This window comes from Pipistrellus hanaki (assembly GCF_964339955.1).
Source record: "Pipistrellus hanaki genome assembly, chromosome: 13".
Classification (NCBI taxonomy): domain Eukaryota; kingdom Metazoa; phylum Chordata; class Mammalia; order Chiroptera; family Vespertilionidae; genus Pipistrellus; species Pipistrellus hanaki.
In genome coordinates this window covers 44,376,815-44,403,424 of record NC_140515.1, presented here as the reverse complement: position 1 = coordinate 44,403,424, position 26,610 = coordinate 44,376,815, and the positions used below count along the sequence as shown (strand labels likewise).

Below are 26,610 nucleotides of genomic sequence, written 5' to 3'. Positions count from 1 at the left end.
CTTGCCTGAAGGTGACCAGCTCTCTGCTCACAGGACAGAGATAAACAGATGCATCTAAAGTGACTCCTTGACTATGGGGTCCACCCTCATCTCCCCATTTTAATGAAAAATGATAGCTGATTCTACAATAGTTGGTGAAAATAAAGAAGTTGTGAGGTCCTTTCAATACCCTTCATCTCTAAGGACCTCCTGAAGCATCATGGGATACCCATTCACTGCATATGGTACATGCAATTAATCGCAGGGGTTAAGTTGGCCTCATCGCTCAATCTACAGGGAAAGAAATGCACTTTGTGGATTCAAGATTTTGGCTTGAAATTTGGTTCCAACATTAACTAGCTGTGTAAGCTCTTTACTTTCCTTAAGCCTCATGTTTTCATCTATAAAATGGGACTGCTGCTCATGGCCTCAGATCAAAATTGGGAGACTATTATACAAAATTAAGAATGGCAAACATTATGTGCTTTGATGATCCAAGAAGTGCTTGATACATGGCAGTGTTTATTACTTATTTAAACTCCCTCTTTTCTTATATGTTTCCTGATTTCTAAGCTTACAAAGACTCTATGATACATGAGTTAAGTCAGAATGCAAAGTCAAGAATGTGCACACATAGAAGATGCCTTAAATTCATCTCTCTCCTGAAAGCATAAACCGTTTGTTCCCTAGGAGAGAAGGTTTTGGAGAACACAGTTCCTGAAAAGTGGCCACATCTTTCCCTCTGAATTGTGAATGGTGACAAATGGTCAAACCAATAGCAAGAATTTCATGCTGCAAAACAGCAGGCACCAAACAAGGAGATATGGGCTGTTTGCCTGTACATGGCTTGGAGACCAGGGAAAAAAATCTGACTATACATCACCTGCTGGAATTGAAAGGGCCTTGGAGATGATCTTATTTCATCCTTTATAGTACAATTTTTCTTAATCATTTATATTCTACTTCATGCTTAAAGTACTTGAATATGATAATTAAAGAAGACTATCCTTCAAATAAAAATAGTTTATAGTTGATGGGAGAGAAACTGAGACAGCCTACATAGCCATATATTTATATATGTGGGAAGGGGGACATCTGCATTATAGGAAAAGAGTGCTTCAACATGCTGATTTCATGTTCTAATCTAGGAGGCCAAGTGACCAGAGAATTGGAAGTGAATGGACAGAAGTATAGGGAGTGGGTGTAACATCAGTAGCCACAATAGAAATTGCTCACTTCCCTTTAAGGAGGAAGGTTCTTGAGCCTCTATAATATAGGATGCTATAAGAACCCCATTACAGGGCAGGAGAATCTAGATGTGTACAGATTATGAAAGAAACACCATTAAATCCCATAGTTCAACGACGGGACCTTCTTTATGGAGTCATTCTCCAAAATGTTTGTTCCCTTTGCATTCTAGCTTACAACCTATACATGCTTTTCCACCCAAGCATGTGTTTTGTTAGTTATTGTGACTTTATAGAATTTGGCTACCTCCCTAATTAACCTCAGGACATGAATAAAACTCTAAGTTTATTTTTAGCCAAGAAAGCGTCTGTGTGCAACTTTTAAGACCTTGTTCCCTGCTCTTCGAAACCACAAGCTGTAACAAAGACAGCTCCCTATTCAAGGGCCAACTAGCTGACTGCATAGTAATAGTGGCTTCTTTCAATAATTTCAATCTGAGTGGTTTTCATGTGCTTTGTCTGTAGCAAAAGCTAATAAAACAATGCATTAGCCAGGGTTTGAAGTAAGCCAACGTTAAAGTTTCCAGCCTGAGCTTTCTGTACCTTGTTCTCTGTCGGCCCCTTCTCCAGCCACCTTCAAGGTGCATTACTCAGCACTCGAAGGCTCTCAGAAAAAAAAAATGTCATCCATTATATACCCCTCCTTTTTTTGAATTATAAACCCTCTCCTTCTAAAGGTTGGATCATATGAAATTACCAAGGTTTGACCAATTTTGATCTAGAAGAAGCAATTGCCTTATGGTTTAACCTGGTAGTGATAGCATTGTGTGTTTTATTAGTAATTAGAGGCCCAGTGCATGAAATCCCTGCACTGGTAGGGGGCCTAGCAGCTGCTGGCTGCCAGCCAGGTACTCCCTCCCTTCTCCCAGCTAACCCTGCCCCCTGGTTGAACTCCATAAGGGACAACTTGCATACTATGCTTTTATTATATAGGATTATGAAATGAAAAGAGCAGCTTGCATTTAGAGATACGGGAGCCTTAGATACAGTCCAACTCATCCAGGGTACAGGCTGAGCCACTGAGACTCTGATTGGGGAAAAAATTAGAAGAGCTAACATCACCAGTTTGAGACAGCCTGATTAGATATAGATTATTTGACTCCTATTTCAATGTTCTTACCTTCATAACAGGGATGAGCAAATTTTTTCTGGAAAGAGCAAGACAGTCAAGATTTTAGGTTTTGTGGATTCTATGATCTCTAACATTATAGCACGAAATCAGCCAGACAATATGTAAACAAATGACTGTGGCTGTGTTCCAATAAAACTTTATTAACAAAAGCATGCTGGAATGGATTTGACTTTGTGTAGTTTGCCAAGCACTATTCTATAGAATTCTTTGACCTTAGAATAACTGCGAAGAGATGGGTGACGGATTTACATATAGAGAACCTGTTAAAGTGTTTAAAGATGCTAACCCAGCATAATGATCTCACCCACCATTGACTATGCTCTGCATTTTTCTTAAAATCAGTAACAAAAGGATCTTAAAGTTGCTGGGATTTGTTGTGAGCACCTAGGGCTGCAGCTACCTTAGAGTTTGCTATCTGTAAGATTAGATATCCCAGAATGGGAATAATACTTATGTCTTGTTTAACTCTTGGCTACATGTACAAAATACACTTCTGATCTTAGGAAAGAAATGCATTAGACATGATGTCCATCAGGCTGGCTGAGTTATAGCATTAGATAGGGGTACTTGGGTGAAATTTTAATGGTTTTAATAATAATTTACTCAGACCCCCATTATGTGTTAGCTGAAAGCAACTTCACTATATCATTTGCATTGGGTGGACAATATTTTGAATACAGGAACTATTTCCATCTCTCCTGATAGCAAAGAATCTACTTTGGCTACAGCTACTCTCAGTTTGAACTTGAGAAGCATGGGAGAATGTTATTAATCATTTAAAAAAAATTATAGGTCACATGCTCTGGTTAGAAATTCAGAAAAGAAAAATTATAGTCAGGTCATTCCAAGAAGGAAAGTAAATGTGTGTGTGTATATATATATATCAGGCATGATAATACTGTGATTACCATTGACATCTTTGCAGTGAAAATATGTCCACCCATCTGCTCATCTGTCCATCATGCATCCAGACATGCAGACATCCAAACATCTATTCCCTATTATTGTACCAGGAGCTAAGGGATCCTGATTAGATGAAATATTCCCCTACTCTCAATGAGCAAAAAATGTAATGGGAGAGAGAAGAGAAAGTACAAAGATCACAATAAAAAAAGAAAATAAGGCAGTATTTCAAAATAAAAATGTCTAAGTACGAAGCAAATATTTGGAGGAATTCTTTAAAAAGCAGCAAAATGCAAACTAATCACCAGGACGAGCTCTGAAGTTCTGTTTAGCTGTGAACCGGGAAGAACCTGGAGTTTGTGCTGTGATACCTGGTGCGGCACGTGGAATCAATATGCCTTTTTACCTCCAGCTGTCAAACCAGGGAACCCAAGACTAAGAGGTGGGATTGTTCACTAGCTATCAAAGTTTGTCCTTAAACAGGCAAACTTTTCTTTTTAAATCATACGACATAGGTGCTTTCTATGAATAAGTCATATCAGTTTGAAGAATTCTAACTCTACTTTTGTTCTATTGTACTTTATATCCCACATTTTAGAGAAGATCGGAAGAAATAGCTTAGTAGAATCAAATGGTCAAGGGCATTTAAAAAGCTTATGTGATATGAATTGGTAGCAAAGGTCTTTGGGAAATTGAGAACAATATTATCATTACTTGGGAAATGAGTAAGATAGTCAAAGGGAACTTTACGACCAAAATTGATGTTCAATCCAGGATTATCATTAATGATTTTTATGGCACCAACTACTAATTCACTGTTCACATCATTAAGTGTCTAATTTCTTCAGGTATATTGGCCGCATATGCTGATTATCTTTTATAAACTCTAATAAAATATCAGTCTACACATTTCATAAAATCTAGCAAAATATCAGTGTGGTTTTGAAAGACCCAAATTCTAAAATTCACCATTTGCCTGTTCCATATTTCTGCCAATAGCACTAAAGGCACAATTCTACACCAAGAGAAACCAACATCCAGTGGGATAAAAACTCACTCCGGATAGGAACCATCCTGTTTTCTCAGGCCCATTAAGCCAATCCACAGAGAGAAAAGAGAGGAGATTCCAGTGGTACTTACTTGCAGGTGATGGGGTGCTGCATCCGCTTGAAGGAGGGTGCCCGTGAAGGCCATGAAGAGGAGGCAGGGAAAGTCCTCCGATGACCGGCGGAAAGAGTAATGGGTAGGGTGCGGCTGGATAGTGAGTCATGTGTCCATTCACGGCCGGGACGGGACATGCGTGGCTACTGGTGGTCATGTTTCAGGCCTCACAAAAAGGAAGGTGTTCTGGGGTGGGAACACATCACTCCAGATCTTGAACCAACGTTGGATTGGTGAATTCAGGGCAACACTTGAGTCTGAGCTGTGTTCTGGGCCAAAGGCAAGACAGTTCAGCAGCTGACCTTGTGTCTTCCTGGCATGGTTTATCCACCTCTCATGTTGTTATGCTGATGATGAATATTTTTTCTTTTTCTTTCAGTTGGAGGCTGGGAAAGGCTATCACTCTAAAAGTCCAGAGATGCTAATCCTGTAAGAAAAAAAATATATGTATGTATATATTTCACAAGTCAAAAATAGTCTCCTCTTTTTTTTTTAAATACATTTTTATTGATTTTTTACAGAGAGGAAGGGAGAGAGAGAGAGAGCGCTAGAAATGTCGATGAGAGAGAAACATCGACCAGCTGCCTCTTGCACACCCCCTACTGGGGATGTGCCCGCAACCAATGTACATGCTCTTGACCGGAATCGAACCTGGGACCCTTCAGTCCACAGACCGACACTCTACCACTGAGCCAAACCGGTTTTGGCAATAGTCTCCTCTTAATGAAAAATATCTAATATTAACTTCTCTTTTAACCCTGTTATTCCCCATTTAATTTTCTTAAATGTTCACATTTTAATATAGAATGAAACTTATAATTTCAAAATAACTCTGATATTAAATATCAGTCTCCACCCACCATCATTTCTATAGTCCTCACCCTGCTTAATTTTCTCCATGGCACTTAACATGATCCGTTACACAGTGGGAGTGTTTGTTTTTGTTTGTCCCCCATATCAGAATGTACTCACCAGGAGGGCAAAGTTTTCCTGTTTTGTTAACAGCTCTAGTTTAAGCTACTATAAGAGTACCAGACAGGCAGCTGCTCAATAAATATTGGTTGAATAAATGAATGAATAAATGATTTTTTTGCTTCTTTCATAAACAATTTGATTAATGTTATCCTAACCTTTATGCTTCCAAGATTTTACATATCTCATACGAAGAACTTTGGCTTTTAATGCAGCCATCGGGAATGATATACCCAACAAAATAAATAGAACTGTGGGAGAAAACTATAATCTAATAAAAGGTAAGTAAGATATAGTCATCAAAGATCAGAGGTATATTTTATATCAACCCTTATTGTCAACAGTGTACACTTTTATAAGAGTACCACCTACCCATCCATCCCTCCAGCAATTTATTCTTAAGACCATCATCCATTTGTCCACTCATTCAATCATTCATCAGCCCATCAAATCCTAACTTACAATTATGTGCCAGGTGCTGATGTAGGTACTAGAGACAAACTGAGTGGGGCAACACTAATGTGGCTTCTGCTCTCATGGAATTTCTAGTTTTAACAGCTACCAATTGAGGTCATATTGTTGAGGATAACAAAGCTGTCCTATCCTCTACAGAGGGCATTTTCAGGATGTTCAGCACTGAGAATTCCTCGCAACAGGGAATGGAAGAAGACTGAAATAGACTTGAGGGTAGGCTGGTTGTGAGCATCAGAGATTCACTTTGGCCCTGATGACCAATACTCAGTAAAAGTCAAAATTCTGGAGCTCACTGAATACCAAGCCCTGGGTGTAAGCCCACGTTGCACGGAGCAGGAACAGCATCTCAAGATCAGCATAAAGGCCAATTGGTAAGAGCCTGATTCCAGAGCCAGACAGCCTAGGTTCAAAACATGGCTCCACCCCTTTGACAATTACCTCTCAATATGTTGTGTGTGTGTGTATGTGTGTGTGTGTGTGTGTGTGTGTGTGTGTGTGTGTGTATAATATAATTTACTTCAGAGAAGTGTTGTGAGGATTAAATGAGGTAATATCAAGAAAAGATCAGTATCTGATGCAGAATAAAGACTAGGTAGTGAACAGTTGGCACTACGTGTATTGTCCCACCAGATGATATGCTTCTGGAACAAGTTTGCTAGAATGGACAAGAGGCTTTGGGGTTAGGGCAGGGGAGAGAACACATCTCAAAAGTCCTCAGAAAATAGCATTAGGACCAAAACATTTGTCATGGAAGTGAAGAAGAAGAGGTGGGATTTAGGTAAATTTAAGAACAAAGACTCATGAGAGCTTACCAATTCCTCAGTTTGTGCAGTTAGCGTTTGGTTATTACTAACCCTAAAATGTTCCAATACATCACAACTTCCATTAATCTGTGTGCCGTGTGCCAGGCACTTCACTTATGAGCTGTGTAGATCTGAGAATACTCTCATAAGGCAGGCATTATAATCTCTATTTTTCAGGGGGGGGGGAAACTAAGTCTTAGCGAATTTAAATGACTCATCCCGAACGTCACAGAGTCAGCCTGAGGCTAAGCCAGAATGTGCACCTAGATCTGGCTGGTTGCACTATTTATTCTGAGCATTGTCCTGGTTGCGTCCCACAGAGGAAAAAGTCCATGAGCAACTGTGATGGGAGAGGCTGTCCTCACTTCGATGACATTCCCGGCAGGGCCTCGCATCCCTGGCCTATTAATATTACAAATGAGCATCCTCAACAGCCAGACCATATGGTCCCAGGGTCCCTGCATCCCCCACGAAAACCTTACAGAGGAGACCACATCCCTGGCTGGCTTAGGTAACACACAAAAGGGATGTCCCACCCCAAATATCAAGGTCCTTTTCCAACTTTCAAACCATGACTCGTTTCGAGAATGGAAAGAAAGCAAATGGACTATGAGAGGGGAATGTTTCCATTGCTTTCTCTCCTAAAAATCACGCACCATCGAACATATTTAGCACTTGCATTTTGCCGTTTGCAGCAAATTAATTAGAAAATAAACAATACCATTTAGTGTTCGCCCGCACTTCCACTCAATTTGATTTTTAAATCACACACACAAAGCCCGGCATTGTTATCAGTGGTCTTTTCTATCTCCATTAGACAAACCGCCTCATTAACTGGGGGAGCTGACAGTTCAGCAAACCCACCCCCGTAGGGCACAATTCTGAGATTTTTAAAAAGCTGTTTGTTTGTTTGTTTTCACCAACTGGGGACTATTTCTACCCTCAATATCCTTTATTTCTCTTTGCTTTCAAACACTTCAGATTTTTGGCATCCTGCCTTGCCTGGTTAAAAGGTCTGCTATCATGCCTAGGATCTTAAAAAAAAAAAAAAAAAAAAAAAAAGACTGATACTGATAATAGGCAAACAGAAAAAAAAAAATCAATGTGTCGGGAAAATCCTGTTATGTTGGTAGAAAACTGTCTGAACGGTCACTGGGTCTGTGTTCACATATGTGACTGATTAAGGCTATTCCTGGAAGCAGAGTTTTCTTTGTTCACTGGTATTAGCAGCGGTTTCCCCCCCCCCCCCCCCCCCCCCCCCCCCCCCCCCCCCCGCTTCATGTCTGATTTGAGTTTGGGCTCATTCAGGGTTCTTTTCTTCACCCCCTGAGGCAAAGAAAACAGGAGCTGGGGTGCAGGAGGGGGAAGGAAGTGGGGACTGGGTCAGGAGGTCTTGGATCTACCACCATCCTTCCCTGGGTGTCAGTTTCTTCATCTGTGAGAGGGGTCAAGGGAAGAGGAGTAGGTTTTAAATCAAGTGTCTTCATTTGTGTTGTTCAGAGCACAGGTGTCTTACAAGAAGATAGTACATTTTTAAAAATGCTGAAAACGTATTTTAGAGCAGGAAACAGAAAAGATTTTTAAGTAACTGTTTGCATAGTTGGTGTTGTTATATCCAGGAATCTGCCTTTGATAAACGGTGGAATGACATGACGGAGAGTGATAGGTCTGCCCACCAACTGCTTGGATGAAATGTGTCACTGCACGTTAACATTGATGCTTGTATCTGTGAGATCATATTATAGATAAAACACAGTATATTTTCTTCAGTGAAATTTGTTAAGTTTCTTGTTCCAGTACAAGGTTTAAAAACTTACATGTTAATCGTCTCATGTCACATTTAATTCACTGGAGGTTGTTTTTAGTTTGAATTTTCATGCAAGCTTCCAAGCTTATACTTCTAAATATTTATTTTTATAAGTATGATACTTACATATGACTTTTTAAAAAGGCCAAACAGTTCCTTTAGACAAGTGGTTCTCCAAACAGAGGCCCTGGTCCATCATCTGGACACTTGAAATGTCCAGATTCTTCAAACCCCACCCAAGATCTACAGAATCAGAAATCCTAGGTGAGCCCAGAAGTCTGTTCTAGCAAGCCTCCAGATGGATCTGATTCAGGTAAAAGTACAGAACCTCTGCTCTAGGCACAAGATTGGCAAATTTCTTCTTCAAAGAAAGTCAATATTTTAGATGGCAGGCCTTACAGTCTCTGTCACAACCACTCCACTCTGCTTTTGCACCAACTTCTTAGGGCAGAAGAGCAACAACCCAAGCCAATCCATGAATGTGTAGGCATGGCTGTATTCCAATAAAACATTATTTACAGAACAGGCAACCTGCCAAATTTCGCCCATGGATGACAGCTTCCTGACCCGACTTTAGATTCATAAAGAAAAACAATAATTTACTTTCCCCATCCTGAAGCTCTCCTCCCTATGAGAAACGACTCCAAAATATTTTAGCTGCTGTTTTTCCCCCTGTTATTTATATTTATAGGTCATATACTTAAACAAGTTTTTTTTTTCCATAATTTTGTAACCAACTACCTGTTGGTTTTTACTGTAAATGTGATTTAGCTTTTTTAGGTTATTGCCCACACAAATAAAACTCTTCCTCCTGTCTTACTCCCAACACAATTTCATCACAACTTGAAAAAAATCACTCAATCATCTATATTATTATGCTTACATAACTATGACTAGGTAAATATTGTTACAGCTGAGCCACATGATGCACTGTATTTACAGTTCTTTTCTGATAAAACTTTTGGGTTTTCCTGGAGTTAATAATTGCTTTGTTTATACAATTTAATTGTTTTTGTATCTATGAATAATTCTTTCCCAACTGTCTGAAAATTTTGCCAGACCTGTCATATGATATATGAGTTCTACAATTGGGGACATTCCTCCCACCCCAGGGCTGACTGGCTGCTTTCCTAGTCTCATGCATAGCTGTCAGAGTAGAACTTTCTATTACTGTTTTTCTGTGTTTTTTTTTTTTTTAACTCTTTTGTAGATCTCATGTGTTCCATTTTCTTGGTTTATTTCTTCATTTTGGTGGCTTTTCTCCTTAATTTTCTGAGAAATAGTGCATGGGAGGACTGGTGCATGTTTTGAGATTCTTCATATACTAAAATATCTTTTAGGTTACACCTCACGTCTGTTGGATAGTCTGGCTGGATTAAAACTGTGGTTTGGAAATAGCCTTTGAAATTAAAATGTTAAAGTACATTGCACCACTTTGCAAGGTTTCTACATTGCTCTGGAAATTCCTAATACTATTATGATTTCAGATCCTTTGTGTCTGACACTTTTTTTCTCTAAGCCTTTGTCATCTTCTCTTTATCCCCTATGGATCTTTTCCTGCATGACAACTGGGAGAGATCTTCAATTTAGTAACTCATGTTCTTCTGTTAAGAAAATTTTGTGTTTTTTTTTCTTAATATTATTTGATAATATCTTCTTTAATCTCTCCTTTTAGAAATCTTATTAGATAGACTTTCTACATAAATTTTCTAATTTTATTACATATTTTTTCATCTTCTACTTCTTCACCCATATATTCTGTTATATATTCCCTGCATTTAACTACCAATTATTCTATTGAATTGTATTTAAAAATTTTATACATAAAATTATATATATATATATATATAATATTTTGTTCCATTTATTGATGCATTAATTGGATGCTTCTTATATGTGTGCTGACTGGGGAGTAACCCACAACCGTGGTGTACTGGAATGACACTCCAATCAATTGAGCTACCTGTCCAGGGCTTGACTCTATTGAATTTTATACTTATGCTACCATATTTTTGTATACAAGTTTTTATTATTTTTCCCATTTATTTATAATTCTGCTTTTTGCAATAAATGCCTTATCTTTTCTGAATACCATTGAGGATATTAATAATAGTGTTTATTTTAATGTCTTATTCTGCTCTCTATATCAACTCTGTTCCTTTTCACTATTTTCTGTTGTTTTATTTCCTTTAGTCCTATTTGCATTTCTCAAGTTTATTATCTGCATAATGCTAGCTCAATTTATATCTAAACTGAAAAACTTATGGCAAGCACTATTTTCATGAGCAAAGCTTGTCTAAGGGTGCATTTCCTGAAAAAGTGATCTAACCTGGACATTTCTTTGTGGGAGTCTCACAATGAGAGTTTTAGGATTTTTTTTATTTAGGGGTTGAAAGGTAGAAAATGCCACCCCAAAATATGCTGCTGTGGTAGATTAATTATTTTGAGACGGAGGCACTTGAAAAACAAACAAACAAACAAACAAACAAACAAACAAGAGTTCAGACTTTCTCTGAACTCTCCTAATACGCCTAAAGACAGATCCTCCAAAACGGGGATAAATCTCCTCCCCAGCAGTTTCGTAGACTCACAAGTCAACATCATACACGGAGGAACTTTGTCGCACACTATCACTCCTCCCATCCATGCTGGCATGGGCCCACTCATTTTTCCTAAAACCATTCACACCCTCCTAAGCAACTCTATATCCCCTCCCCCTTCCCTATTAAGAAGGGCTTTAATCCTGAATTTTAAACCACCTCTGGAATGGCTCATTTATCTTTCTCTGGTTATCATCAATGTAAACATGAGGTGTACATGTTAATAAACGTTTCTTGTTCTTCTCCTGTTAATCTGTCTTTTATTACAGGGGTTTCAGTCAAGAACTCAGAATGGGAGGGGAAGGATTATTTTCCCTCCCCCACAGGTTCCTTGGTAACTTCATTGAGAAATCCTCTAACATGCTGCCCAGGATGGGGAGGAAAGAAAAAAGCTTCCTGAAAATACTTCTGGTATTTGAAAGGAAGAATTAAGCCTGGGGCTGCCAGTGGGCTTACTATTAAATGTATAGTTTTTCACTTCTTCCTCCTCATCTAGTACCATCTCCCCACTCCACATGGATACTTGGTGTCCAGAGCACAGTAAGCTCTCTAGTTCAGTATCTTCAAAGAATAGATTCACCTTTCCTACCAGGTTGCAGTGACTACCAGAAGGTAATAGGTGGAGAAGCAGACCATTTTTTTCCTATCTCAGTCATTACTTCCTGCTCTCAGGATATCCGGTGCCTCTACACTTTGGGACTGTCTCAAACCCCGCAGCTTGTGTCTACTTCTTTAGGCACTTAGCAACCAGCTTTCTGCACTTTGCTGATTTATTCATGACTACTGCCCATTTACTTCCCATCTTCAAAAAATGCTGCCATTTCCTGTCTATAATTAGCATTCTCATGTCCTTGTTCATTTGAATGGTTTCTTCTTTTTTCCATCTCCTTCTTACCATTTTAGTAAATATTTGGGAGGGCATAAGGAAAAGTGCATGTTGTTCATCCATTATATTTCACTAGAAAGTCACTGAATTTTTTAAAGAAGTAACCTGTGGTCAAATAAATTTGGCATACCTAGACTGAATGATCCCTTAATGCTGTTCAGTTCTAAATTAATTCTAAATTAGTTAAAGACTAATCTAAGAGGGAAGGGTTCACCCAAGACCCCAGTTGAGATCAGGTTCATTCAGCACGTCTAAATTGTTATCGGTATATGGAAAAAGAAAGACAGTACAACACTGGTGCCAATCTGAAAGTAAACAACCAAAGGTGAGATTTGACCTGCCTTTATGAACATGCCATGGGTTTTGTCAAACACCTTCTACTAATAAGCAAATAAAGATGGAATTTGATCCGTCTTAGCCATGCACCTGCAGGCATACTGGATAATTAGAAATGCCACTGAATGCATTGATGATTTCATATGTGCTTTCTTGAAGACTCCAAATTGGAGAGAGGACACTTATTAGCATCTGTTTTGAGACACAGGAACCCAACACTTCAACAAGGCAATTAATGTTAATGTTACTGCGCTGGCTTCAATTGCAGTCCAAGCAACAAAACAGACAAGATTGTTGGGAGAGAACACCGCATCCATTTCCTCCTCCTAAAATCCAGTGACACCATAAAAAACAGGCAGAAGCAAACAAAGGATAGATTTTCAGATTTCTTGTGATGCAGCACAGACAACTCTCCTGGGTTTCTTTAGCTGATTTAGAATTTGTTGTGGGGAAAGCTTTGCTTCAACAGACAGTGCATGCATTGTCCTCTTTTTCCAGTTTATTTTAGCTCAGATGTCCCCATTTATTTAAGGCATTGGTTCCAGGTAATGCCACTTAAAATTTCTCAAATGCATTCAGCCAAATACCTGTTTTCAGCACAAATTCCGAACTCAGCACAAATCCTGTCAGTTGCTTTCACTGCTATTCTTGATAGAAAAGAAACATGGCTGTAAGGAAGTCAGTTTTGCATGCCTGGTAGTTTTGCAGCCTTTCTCTTATAGCCACCATCTTCATCATAAATGTTACTGATAAAATTATGTTCAACTTAAACCTAGGGAAACCACATTGAGTAACTTAAATTTGACCAAAAAAGAGATATTTCTTATCTCCTATTAATTTAATTTGGGAATGAAAGAGACAGAACAGAGTCATTTAGAGGAAATAACACAGTCCGAGGAATTCCTTTGACTGCCAAATGAGCAGAGAGTGAAATCTGAATCACTCCTCGGCATCAGGAGGAGGTCATTTGGCACATTAAAGTCCTATTTTTAAAAGCATATACAAAATGTCCCTGTATTCCTTTTTAGGCCATTTTTATAAGATTCCATCTGCTAAAGACACCCAAAGTGAAAATATGACTTTCAGAAAATAACCAGCAGGAATATACACACATTAGAATGTACAAGAAAGTCTAAGATTTAACTTCAAAAGTTATGGGAGTAGTGATATAAATATGGGTTCTTAGGGTATCAACATTCAACCCAAGGTTGCTAAGTATGCTAGCATGACACCTCTTGAAGAGTCAGCCTTACCTAGAGTTTTTCCAAAACATAATGTATAGATTGTGTGTTGGAGCTGAGAGGGCAGGCCTGGCTGAGGGACCTCTCCCCTCCAGTGCATGAATTTTCATGCACCAGGCCTTTAGCTGCCTTATAAGTCAAAAGGGACTTCACAGATGTGATGCCATGAACTTAAGAATCTTGAAATGGGGAGATTATCCAGGTAGCCCAATATCAGAACAGAGATCCTTGTAAAAGGGAGGCAATGGGAGATTTGATTATATGATAGAAGAGGAGAAGATGATATGACGATGGAAGAAGGACTGGGAGTAGTACGCTTTAATGGGAGAGGAAGGGACCAACAGCCAAAGTATATAGTCAGCCTTAGAAGTTGGAAAAGGCTAGGGAACAGATTCTCTCCCCAGATTCATAAGGAACCAATCTTGCTGAAATCTTGACTTTAGCTCAGAGAAGCTTATTTTGGGCTTCTGACTTCCAGAACTATAAGATAATATATTTATGTGGTTTTTAAACAACTGAGTTTTCTGTCATTTGTTATAGAAGCGACAGGAAACTAATATGCCGGCCCACTCAGAGGCTTGAACGATCTAATCAAAAGCATGAACCACAAGCACTAACTTATTATTTATCCTAGAGCCAAGAGACAATTTTGCCAAAATAGAATTTTACCCCTGGAGGGAAAAACCCACTGTGTGGTAATGGCCAGGGAGAGAAACTTGAAGATGCTTACCACTGCCTATTAAAATTTCCTACAACACTGAAGGACAGATGCAGCCCCATGGTGTCAGGTGTAGAGATGTGGGTATAAAAGGAAGCCAGGGATCAGAGTCATGTCAAGAGAAAAGAGTGTGGTACCTTTGCTGGGAATGTACAACCATTCCTGAATGAGTGTCTGAAATGTTTATTTGACAATTTTGCCTTTCTGCTATGTCATGCGAAAATTGTACAAGGTCATTTATTTATCTGCAGCTTCAGAGCTTCCTTGAAAATTGCCAGAGTCTGGGCTATATGACAGGCTGTTTAGCCTGAAGTAGATGTGATGGAGGCAGTTAAAGAATAAAAATGAGATGGTTTGTGCATGCATGCTTGTAAAAAGAGTCTGAAACAAAAAATAGCAAATTTCATGGTTTTGTTGTTGTTTTATTCTTTTTTTTTTCACTGACAGATTTTCCTTCACTGTCTTAATTACCATATCTACAGTTTTCAAGAGACTTGAGAGTAGAAGAATGAAAAGTAGCAACCTCTTTCCAACAAATAAGGACTTGTCTGAAATACCTTCTCTTATTCTGTTGGGAGGAAAAAAAAATAATGCCTAGAAGTAAAATGAAACACTTAACCTCACTTGAACATTAAGCTTGGTACCCTTCATTAGGAACAGGTTATTTCCTTTTTAGTTATCCCACTGCTTTCTTCTCCCTTGGAAGTTCTGCAATATGGCCCCAGGTCACATTACAACTGCTCTCTGTCTCTCTCTATTTGCCAGAAAGACCCCTAAAAGATGTGACAGATCAAAGATGACAGATCTTGAACCCGCTTTGTCTATCTCTTCTAAATTGAAACACATATGTGATGTCAATAAAATTTAAAACAAATATAAGAATCTACTAGAATGTATTTCTAAGGGGTACTTTTACTTGAAAACAGTGATACTAAGTGGCTCAACAACGTATTCAGATTATGCTGCAATTACTGAAGACATTTATGGAGCACCTTTTTGGAATAGAACATCACTAGAGGTAATGTGGCAGAGATATTGCTATGTTCTCCCCAAATCCCATTTCCTTTTCCTTCTAGTCACACTGCCAGACAATATTTCCCAATGTCCCCTGCAATTAGGTAGGGGCATGACTGAGCCCTGGCCAGTGGCATGTGGATGGACATGATGTGTGTCACCTCTGGGCCTGATTCCCCAAACCTCCTGTGGAATTCTTCATGTTCTCGCTTTTCCTCAATTGCTGGCCAGATGTCCATAGTCTAATATAGATCTCTGTTAACCTAGAAGACAGCAAAGCCACTACATAGAAGGAGCCTAGATCCCTGAATGGCTGTATGGAGCAGAATATTGACCTGAATTGGAATGTGACATTAGCAAGAAATAAATGGGTATTGAATAAAGTAATTGAGATTTGTTACATATTAATATCATATATAATGTAGTATATTATAGCCAGCCTGACTAACAAAGCCATTGATCATATAAAATAATTATCAACTTGTGACTATATTTGTGGTTCCATTTTTCATTCCCAAATCTCCCCTGCCCCTGTTGATTGGACCTCCATCTGAAATTACATTTTCAAAGCAAATCTATACCAAGCATGAAGAGTGGCCACCTTCCTAAATAAACTAATGCTTGCTACAAAGGCAATTGAATAGAAGAATTCCAAAGAAACTTTGAGCATTGGTAGCTCCATTGAAACAGATTTCTAGCTTCCCCAAGGGTCATTTTTGAAGCCAATAGCACTCATTTAAATACATAACACAGTTTATCAGAGATTATGACATAGGAAGAATTCAAGCCATTGATAATAACAATATTTAAAAACAATTACCACTTTAATAATCACAGCATTCTAATATTGTGGCATAGTTTAGTTTTATGTATGGTATAAAGTGATGATGTGATCACCAGGTCACATATTGGTAGCCTAATTTTCAGAATGAAAATAGGAGAAAGGACGTTCATAAGAAAATACAGCAGTGGTATCTTGACCGTTTGGCTGATAATGCATGAGCTATAATGTTTCATATTTTTATGTGTTCAGGCAGGACATTATATTTAAAGTATTTAACTTGTGTAAATATCGTATTATGGGCTAAAATGCCATATATCAACTGTTGCATTCTTTCAGAGTCAAGAGACCCAGATTCTGGAAAAGCTATTAATTCAGAGTATGTCAGATGATAGGCATTCTGGATAAATAATAGTCTGCTGCATTAGTTCTGGCTGTTGGCAGAAAAACTGGTAGGCACATTGCTTTGTGAATTCATACCTTGAAAATAAGGAGCTGACTCTTATTTTTGGAAATAAGTAAAGGATAAAAATCTTAAGTTTAATGAGTCTTATTTTTCTGATTTGTAAAATGGGATTATATAAAAACAGTACTTTGCTCACCAGTTTGTGATGGAGATCAAATGAGTTAAAGTATTCAAATACTTAGAACTAAGCCTGGAACCTAGAAAACAGTAGTTATTGGTACTATTGTTGAGTCCTTGAAAATGCCTGATAACCTTAAGCAAGTTTGATTGATGTTTAAGCCAGTTCACACTAGTGGGTACCCTGATACATAACAAAATGCTTTCCCCATATTCATATTTTGCAAATATCTATTGTCTCCTATATTATTTACCCACCCTTTTATATCAGATGTTTAAATACACACAAATACATCATATATTCTTTTTTAAAAGCCAAAATTCTTGACTTAAAAATCAATTTAGGAAATTTCTTAAGGAAATGACAAATGTATGAAAATGGTCATTATTTCCTACTGACTGTGATTTTTCAAGCACTTACCACACTCTCTGGCCACACTGGCTCCAGGGTTTTTGCCCGCCAGCTAGCCAGGAGTTTAACTAGAAGGCCTGCCACATTCCTAACTATTGTGTCACTGGAGCAATCTGCAAGCGACAGCACCTCTTTTACCTCTGCTCTTGTTAAGACTCATCCTCTCTCTCTCTACTGCTTAAACTGTATTTTCAGGAGGGAAAAAAAATCAGCCTAAAAATTCCTCTTGGCCAAAAATACAGCCTTCGGCATTTATGCTAAGAGGGACTCGAAAAATCTGGCCAAGGCATTTTTAAAAATCTATTGTAGGGAGGAAAGCATCTCATTTTGATTCTGTGCATTATTTTATAACTGTTTAGCTCTCTTTGTCAACACTTAAAAATCAAAATAAAATAAAAATAAATGAAAACTCCAAACACCACCTTTTGGTTTTTAAACGGTGCAAGAATCTGTGCAATTGGCATCACTTGAAATGCAGGGAAATTAACAGGGAGAAAGCTCTCGCTGGTGATGTGAATGAATGGCCACATTGCCATGACATTTTACTGCAGCCACTCAAACAGATGGGATTCCAGGGCTAACTGGCCTCAGTTGAGATGAATGAGATTCCACAACTATTAGCACGCTGGCATAGAAATGGGTCAGATTCGGTTGCAGAGGCATTCTTACAGACACAAAGAAGATGACAAAGCTATCCTGTCCCCGGTGCCCATCAATGCAGACCCATTCGTTATCGAACCCCATTCATTCCAGAGAAAGCTACATTCACTATCAGATGACACCCTTCAGGCTCCTCCACATGGAAATCTCGAGGACCTGATCAGCTATTAACTACACTGGATGCTGATGTGGCTGTTTCGGTGACAGAAGACCAAACAGCACTCTCACAAGTGGTGGTTACCAGTCAAAAAAGCACCGGGCAAAAGTCAAACATGCAGAGAAAAAGCAGACTCAGGGACAAGCAAATGCACTAAGGCCTCCTGTGTTGGCAAAGGTCATCCAGGACATTGAAATTCAATGAAGGGGGTTTTAAGTTAAAGAAAACAGGCAAGCACCAGGGAACCTATCATGTAAAAAGGCTGGGGACCGATGCCCGCTTTTCTATAGAAAGGAGCCAGCATGGGGTCTGCTTTGCAGATGGACTGGGAGAGCACACAGGCTGCAGCTCACATCTGGCGCACAGGTGTATGGCCTGCATCCCTAAGCCAGCCATCAAAAGTCATGTTGCAAAAAGCCCTATTGCTATTTTGGGTGGAAAGCAAGAGGAATTATAGCTGAGAGATCGTAATGCTTTTCAGGAAAAAAAAATGTATGGGTGCCTGCCAAAACATTCTTTCTCTAGCAGATTATATATTTTTTAATCCACCTACTTAATTAACTAGCTCCTCCGTGGATCAAATGATATTACTGAGTGAGAGTAATATTGCCACTGGAGTGGCCATTTAATTCTGGCAACTCTAAAGCAAATTATTTCATAAATGGGTAGTTTATTCAATTCCGTGCAGTTCCAATTCAATTCTGAGCCCCTTCTATGACCAAAGCATCGAGCAAGACCCATGGGGGAGCAGAGAGAAGGAGGAACAATCCCTGCCCACGGTTTAAGAAGGAAATGGTGGCTGTTCACAAATTATAGCAATCGGATATAAATAAAGTGTATGTGTGCTGGGGGGTATGGTAGGAGAAGACAGAACTGTTCAAAGAAAGGAGGGATTATGTGTAGGAAAGCAGAAAAGACTTGATGGAGCAGAGAGGGTGGAAGATGAATTGAAATATTCAAAAAGGAATTCTCCAAATAGAGATAAGGGATCACAGATATATTTGGGGGCTAGCATTAGTCCAAGTTAGATGGAATATATATATATATATATATATATACATATATATATATATATATATATATATATATATATATATATATATATATATAGAGAGAGAGAGAGAGAGAGAGAGAGAGAGAGAGAGAGAGAGAGAGAAAATGAAGTGATATCAATCTAAACTAGAAGATGAGAGGGGAATAGATGTGAGAATCATATAATGAATTTAACAGGTGATTGGATGACTTGGGCAAGTTTCCTGAACATTTGATCTATACTGGATGCTGGGATACAAAAGCAAAAGGCTCACTCATGTCAGTTCCCCCTCCTAAGAGCCTAGTATCTCAGAGCCTAATGGGGGAAAAGACAACCCCCACCAGGCTTAGGGTTGCTCCATGCTCTCATGGACTTTTGTGCCCAATATTATGGAAGCACAGAGGATGGGTACCTATGCCAATCCAGGGCTGGGAACTGTGACAACTGAACTTGAAGGGACTTCTACATGAACTAGAGGGAATGCAAGGAATGGGCCAAGGAATAGTGTGAGAGGAGACCAGCAAGGAAGGAACTAGATGGAGGAGGACGTGGGATGCATTATGAAGAGTGTACTGTTTTCCTGAAGGTAAGAGCCAGTGAGTCATTCATGAGTTAGAATCAGGAGAAGGGAGTAATCAGATTTACATTTTACAAAGGCCGCTTTTGCCAATGTGTGGCAAAGGCAAGAGGCTAGAAAACCAGACCAGAGATGATTTCACTGGTCCTGCCAAGAGGGCCCGCAACTTTGGTCCATGGTCATGATCAACCAAAAGGATATTGATGAGGTGTTAGGGATAGAGTTAGACATGGATTGGACTCATGGCATCAAAGGAGAATACAGAATCGAGGCTTACTCCAGAATTGTGGGTTCAGAACCGAAGCAAAGGATGGTGCCTTTCACAGAGACAGAGCCCAGAGAAGCAGCAACAGGTTTCATGAGGAGCGCAGTTTTGGATGAGTGAATGTGAAGTGCCTGTGGAGCATACTAGCAGAGACATTCATTAGCACAAATGGATGTTAAAACAAGTCAAAATTTTCCAGAAGAAGGAAAAACAAGATATCTCTAATTATGCACCCCAACATAACAGGCTCCTTAAAAAATCAGCGTGATTACAGAACAGAGTAATTTAGAATGAATATAATAACAGTGAAAAGCAGATAAAGTCTCAAATGTAAAAAGCTGCCACATAGATTCTCTGAATTCTTTTATACATCTCTTTAGAGATAACAGTTTTCAGAAGGCTCAGCAAATGTCAACAGTGTCTGAACTCTAACTTGCCCAGCTCTTTGATTTAATAAGCACGTAGAGAGTAGCTGTTATGTGCGACGCACAATACTGGGTAAATTGAGGAATATCAAAACAGACTGGCTTTGTCCCTGCCAGTAAAATGTTATCCATGCGTTTGATAGGACAAGAATGCACATGATCATAATGCACATTGAAGCCTGGGACAGGATCAATGAGCAAAGTGCTTTGGGAGTTTAGAGCTAGGTGGGGGCCAGGCCAAGTCAAAGTAAATAACAGGTGACAATAGTAAGCTGGTTCTTATTCAATTATGGTATTTTTGCATCATGGATTTATATATATATATATATATATATATATATATATAATTTATTTATTTCAGCGAGAAAGGGAAAAGGAGAGAGAGACAGAAACAGCAATGGTGAGAATCATTGTTCCCTGACCGGGAATCAAAATGTGACCTCCTGGTTTATAGGTCAGTGTTCAACCACTGAACCATGCCATCTGGGCTGCATCATGGATTTTTTGCATTAATTTTTATTTTTTTCAAAACTGAGCTAAAATATTAGCTTAATTGCTGCGTGGTTTTGTGTTTTTTGTTTGTTTGTTTGTTTGTTTGGTGCCATTGTATATTGTATACCTGAGGTAAGCCCCCTGCAGGCCCCATCTCAGGAAAACTAACTTGTAATTCAGATGAGACAGAAAAACAACCAGTGATTATAAAAGCCCCCAAAAGACTTTCCCCTCCTAATATCTGAATTATTCTTCATTCCTCTCATGAACAGAGCTGCCTCCTCAACAGTTTAAACAATAGCTGCAATTAGAGTTTTCTTTTGGGGAAATAATCCTCTACAGTGAATAAGCAAGAGAAATATTATTAATTAGCTCAGATTTTACATGTTTCTTCTTCTAAGGGTAATTTCCAATTTAACTTATGTATTTTGATTTTCATTTAGACTATTTTTTCCCTCCATCCCTCAACAGGTCTATGCCTTTCAGAACCCAACACAAATAAGTTGAGCAGACAAAGGAGTTTGCTGACTCCTCCACTGGGGACAGAAATTCCTTCCAGCAGATGCTCTGCTGTATCCTCAGTGCACAAACCTGTGCCCAGACCACAGTGGTATATAACTTGCCTGAGTGTTGAAAATAGAAGGTTCTTTTTTGTTTTGTTTTGTTAATCCTCACCCAAGGATATTTCTCCATTAATTTTTTTAAGAGAGAGTGGAAGGGAGGGGGAAAGACAGAAGAGAGAAACACATTGATGTGAGAGTGACACATCGATTGGTTGCCTCCCACATGCCTCTGACCAACACCGAGGATTGAGGATCGTTCCTGCAATGAAGGTATGTGCCCTTGACCAGAATTGAAGCCAGAACCCTTCAGTTCACAGGCTGATAGTCTATCCACTAATCCAAACTGACTAGGGTGAAAATAGAAGACTCTTAACAACTATAGTAGCCGCCATTGATAAAAACAAGTTAGAAGACATTGTTCAATTATAGCTCTCTATTCTTATTACTGTTTTATATCATTCCAATGTGCACAATAATTCAAGGCATGACTTCCCAACTCTAACTTCATCAAATCATCACTTTCTGATTGGTTCTTTGCTAACAGCAAAAATTTGACAAAATTTGAGTCAAAGTACTTCATAGCAATAACTCAATGAAGAAATTATCTCTGCATGTTCCTAGTAGGGAGTAAAATTGTGAGCCGCATGTTGGCAGACCGATTGTTTATTTGTGGTATTTTGATGACCAAGCTAATTTGGAAACTTCTCATAAAGAGGCTGAGAATGGTGTGCACCACACAAAACACTCCACTGTGCTGTGTGTGTAATTGCTGGCCACATTTCCTGGTGAGGGATAATTCAGGACGCTGCTTCTGAAAACACATGAGCATTGTAATGAGTGGCACCCATTAGGACATTCCAAGCTCTTCTGTACTTTTCCCCTGAGGAATTTCACTTCTCATCTCCCCCTAAGCATTTGTCATGGTTCCACTCAAAATACCGTGCCGAGGCTGCTCCGATCCACTAGTGCAGCCCACGTGCTTGTAGCGGCTTAGCATGTGCTCGGGACCTGTCATCCAGCTCATGGCCCCACTGACCTTAGTTTATGAATTCTGATGAGCACATGGGTCAAAGCGTTACTATTGTAAGTAGCATTTTAAATGATTTTAATGTACTTCCATAAAAAGTTAGCTGCCAGGACTTAACATTTCTGGACTCCTGGATATAGAAACTATGTATTGTAGAATCATTTAATATTACAAGTAGTTTTAATGTACCAGGCTGGTCGTTATTACTGTATGTGTATATCTATATATCTATATATCTATATATCTAGATATATAATTTTCTAATCTATATAGTTTTCACAGAATAATGTATTTCCTTTCCTTCCCAGATATAGTATTTAAATCTATTTAATAGATTGTAATTTACTTCTCACTTTTAGTTCCATATACTAGTAAGTAAAGGAAGTCAATAATTATTTTCCCTTTGGTTGTTTCAAAATAAGGTTCCTTTGGACCTAAGAAGAACAAAAGGTGCCAATGATGAATCTACTCTATAGCATCATATTCTGTACCAATAACATGTTAGCCAGGGTTACTATAGAAAAGGGTTGGGTCTTCAGCTAAGTGATCCTAAAATAAAAAGACAAGTGGAAAGCACAGCAATTTGAAATCACAAGGAAAGCCAAGTCTATAGATATTCCCATGTCTAGAGAGTATTTAAACTACTTCACTTTAGAAACTCCAACAGGGGATGTGATTTCTGGTGTTCTGGCTTATAGAATCGCTTGGGAATGAATAATTCATAGGCTTTTTACCAAGTGTCAAGTGTAAATCAGTCAAATATAGCAACATGATATTCATGCTGAATTTCTAAGTACTTAAAACATTTAGCTGGAAACTTTCTTTTCAAGACAGTGGGAGGAAGAATGTCATTTTCCCCCTGCTCACATTGCCCAGGCATTTTTGCATTAAGTACTCCTTAAAAAAAGAAAGAAAGTAAAAACTATAAAAAGGGACTTAATTCAACAATGAACCAGTTAGGTGACAGAAGTGAAGAGCAACAAAAACTTTCTCCGTGTTTTTTTTTTTTTATTAACTACTGATGCTCACTAAACAGAAAAAGCTGTCTAATAACAAACATTCTTTTGAGACATGTTCTGGGAGCAAAAGGACATCCACTTATTGTTCCGCCCATCCGATTGGTCCATATATGGCAATAAAGGTACAATAGACGGAAACAGGAAACAGACGGGCACATCTGTAGTATCTTATTAGCAGCTAATGGATATCTGAGAAGAACACGCATAGAATGCCGAATCGTCTGGACCAATCTCCGAAGCAATTACTCTTAATTAGTGGGTTCTGTTTATAGATTCAACTTGGTGTACCCTTATGCATCAAAGAGATGAAAGCAGCTGGAGAAGGAGAAATGAGGCTCTTAAAGGAAAAGTACTACAAGATGTTGGAGGATTTCTTTTTGGCAAAGTGATCCTTAATGTCCTTCCCTTTTCCGGCCTGACAGGGGCTTTCTCCATGGTGAAAGGTTTAAGTAAAGGTAGGAAAAAAATGTCCAAAGCTGGCTAGGGAGGGAAGGTATTCTATGTAAAGGAAGTCAGTACAGACAAAGTAATTGTGCAAAACACTCCCTCAAACTGTACCGCTGAGCATTTCCAGGAGAAATTCCCCACTCCAACCAAGCACAGCGCTCCGGTTCAGAGACGCAGCACCTGCATGTGCGTCTGCCAAACTGGAAGGCCCGGGGCAAAATGGGAGGCGGACCAGCTGTACCTCCATAAAAGACAACAGGCTGAATGCTTTATCTGGGCCAATCCATTCAGAAGAGGCCTGAGAATATACACAGAGCCTCTGAGCCAACTGCCTGCTGTCTGTAAGTGGAACATATCTAGGTCAGCCTCATCCCCAACCCAACACTGACCACGCATCTGCCTTAAAGAAACGAGAAAGGAAGTTCCTTTTGAGTAGTTACCTCTTCCCATGTAAACAGCTGTCTAGGGGTCTGCCTTAGGGGCTTCACCGAGGCCCTGCCTCTTGTGTTAGTGACACCTAAGCTACTAGAAGTGATTCTTTAAGAACTTCTTTTTTTTAAAAAATATTTTATTCGTTTTTTACAGAGAAGAAGAGAAAGGGATAGAGAGTTAGAAACATCAATGAGAGAGAATCATTGATCAGCTGCCTCTTGCACACCCCCTACTGGGGATGTGCCCACAACCAAGGTACATGCCCTTGACCAGAATCGAACCTGGGACCTTTCAATCTGCAGCCGAGGCTCTATCCACTGAGCAAAACCGGCTAAGCACTTATTATTTTTATAACACACTGTCCTACTTGCTTGAAAGTCAGAGGATTTCTTCCCTGGTCTCCTATAATCCTGGTCAAAAAGGTCATTTTGAACATATAGCCAGTGCACTAATGTAAAACCTGCGACCATCCTCTCAAAGGGCTTTGCTCCGAGTGGATGTAAGAAAGCTGGGCTGGATTTCTCAGGAGATTGAAGGAGAAAAGTTCTTACATGTCTGGAGTTTTTCATATGTCAGGATGTGATTTCTTTGTACCTGTCTTTCTGAATGTCTACCAGTCTATACTTAATCCCCTTCCTACCTAAAGCATCTGATCCAGGAGAAACCCAAGAACTGGCCATTTTCATGGTCTGAGGGGCCAGAGAACAGGCCGAGAAGTACCAGCTCCAGCTTGGGCTGGAGGAGTTAGGGCTAGGAGGCAGCTTCTACAAACACAGGCTGTTCCTTCCCAGAGAGGTCCCTGCTTCCTGAAACCAGCTCCAGGCGGGCACCTCTGCTTGTCACTTGAACCAGCCTCTTTGTTTGGGCTTTTTAGGTCTAAGATTCTGATGCTCATGAATACAGTCAAGTTTTAAAATTTCATCACCTTTATAAACAGCATTCATTTGCTGACCTATTTAATATCCAGATTATGATCTTTGAACGAATAATTTGGCCACTCAGCAGTGTGTGTGTGTGTGTGTGTGTGTGTGTGTGTGTGTGTGTGTGTATTAGAGGCCCTGTGCATCATGACTTTGTGTATGGATGGGGTCCGGCCAGCCTGGCCATAGGGAGGGGATATGGGCAGGTGGCTGGCCTGCCTGCTGGTTGAACTCCTGGTTGAGGGGGCATTTCCCCTTTATTATATAGTCTATACATTGAGTGGCCAGATTATTATCTGTGAATGTAGGAGGTAAGTGGGAGACATAAACAAATTAAATACTAGATGGTGAACATCTTTTCTCTTTTAGAGTTTGTGTTGCAGCCCCAGCATGAAACAGGGGCCATGGATGTGTCTCCAGTTGGCCTGTTTTCCTAGGAAGCTTTCGTGGTGTGTGTATGAGCATCAACCCACTTAGCAGATAATGAAAATAGTTCAGAGGAGTAATTTTTCCACAATCACATTTTCCGGTAAAATTGTGGCCAGCATATGTGCTCTTTCTTATATGCTATACATTACTTTATAGGTTGTGCATTTATACACATTTATACACATGCAAAGGATTGTAGATGCCAAACTGCACATGAATTGTCCTCTTTATGAGAGATTTGATTTTCTAGAGTAATTTTGACAATACTCAATTGTCAACAGAGACATTTTTTCAAGAATTTTATAATTGATTCTTGTGGAAGTTTCACCATAACGTCACTACATATATTTCCTAAATCATCCTGTCTGTGCCGCCCATCCCTTGCCTTCCTCCTCGCTCCCAAATGCATACAGGTAGTAATTAATTTCTCTTCCCTGCTCAAGAGTGTTATTTCTGGATGAAGTTCAAAGAGAGGTAATGGGATAGCCATGTCACTAGATGGCTTCAGCTCATCTCCATAGCATTTTGAAATAAAAGGAATTCTTTACTTCTATCTTGTATCTTTCTATTACTCAAAGGCTATAAAGATAGACAAGACATACAGAGAGATGTTTAAAGTGAGATGATGAAGAAAATTAAATGGAAAAGGAAGCAGCTCACAGCCCTTCTCTTTCAGAGGCTAAACTGTTCAAGGGTAGACACCTAAGCGGTGGCTCTTTAAAGGAAAAGGAAATATTGGGCAACTACTTACTGGCATTTTTACACATAATCATTTGGTTCAAACCTTTCAGTAATGCAAAGAGTCAATGAATTATTATTCATACTTCACACATGAGGAAACTGAGACAAAGAGAAAGTATTGGGTCGGCAGCTAAGTAATTGCGGGTTTCACACATATATGCTTCAGTTGAATTTTTAGGTTTGCAGACGTAGTACAAATGTAAAACACATTTTGTTATTTGATAGTTGGCTATTCAGCTGTTAATCAGTAAAAAAAGTTTTTTGATCTGTTTTGTAGTTTTCGTTTGGCATTCGTTGAAAAATGGAAAATCAAAAGGAACATTTTCGTCATATTTTGCTTTTTTATTTCCGCAAAGGGAAAACGCATCGCAAGC

At 39.1% G+C, this 26,610-nt stretch overlaps 1 protein-coding gene across 1 annotated transcript in view; it reads right to left on the bottom strand.

The window, feature by feature from the left end:
* Positions 1–26,610, bottom strand: part of RARB (retinoic acid receptor beta) — a 625,020-nt gene that overhangs the window by 332,573 nt on the left and 265,837 nt on the right. Inside the window, exon 4 of the mRNA XM_084902993.1 lies at positions 4,402–4,849. Coding sequence (XP_084759119.1) covers positions 4,402–4,579 — 178 coding nt within the window. The 5' untranslated portion in view covers positions 4,580–4,849. The remainder of the gene's footprint in view (positions 1–4,401; positions 4,850–26,610) is intronic.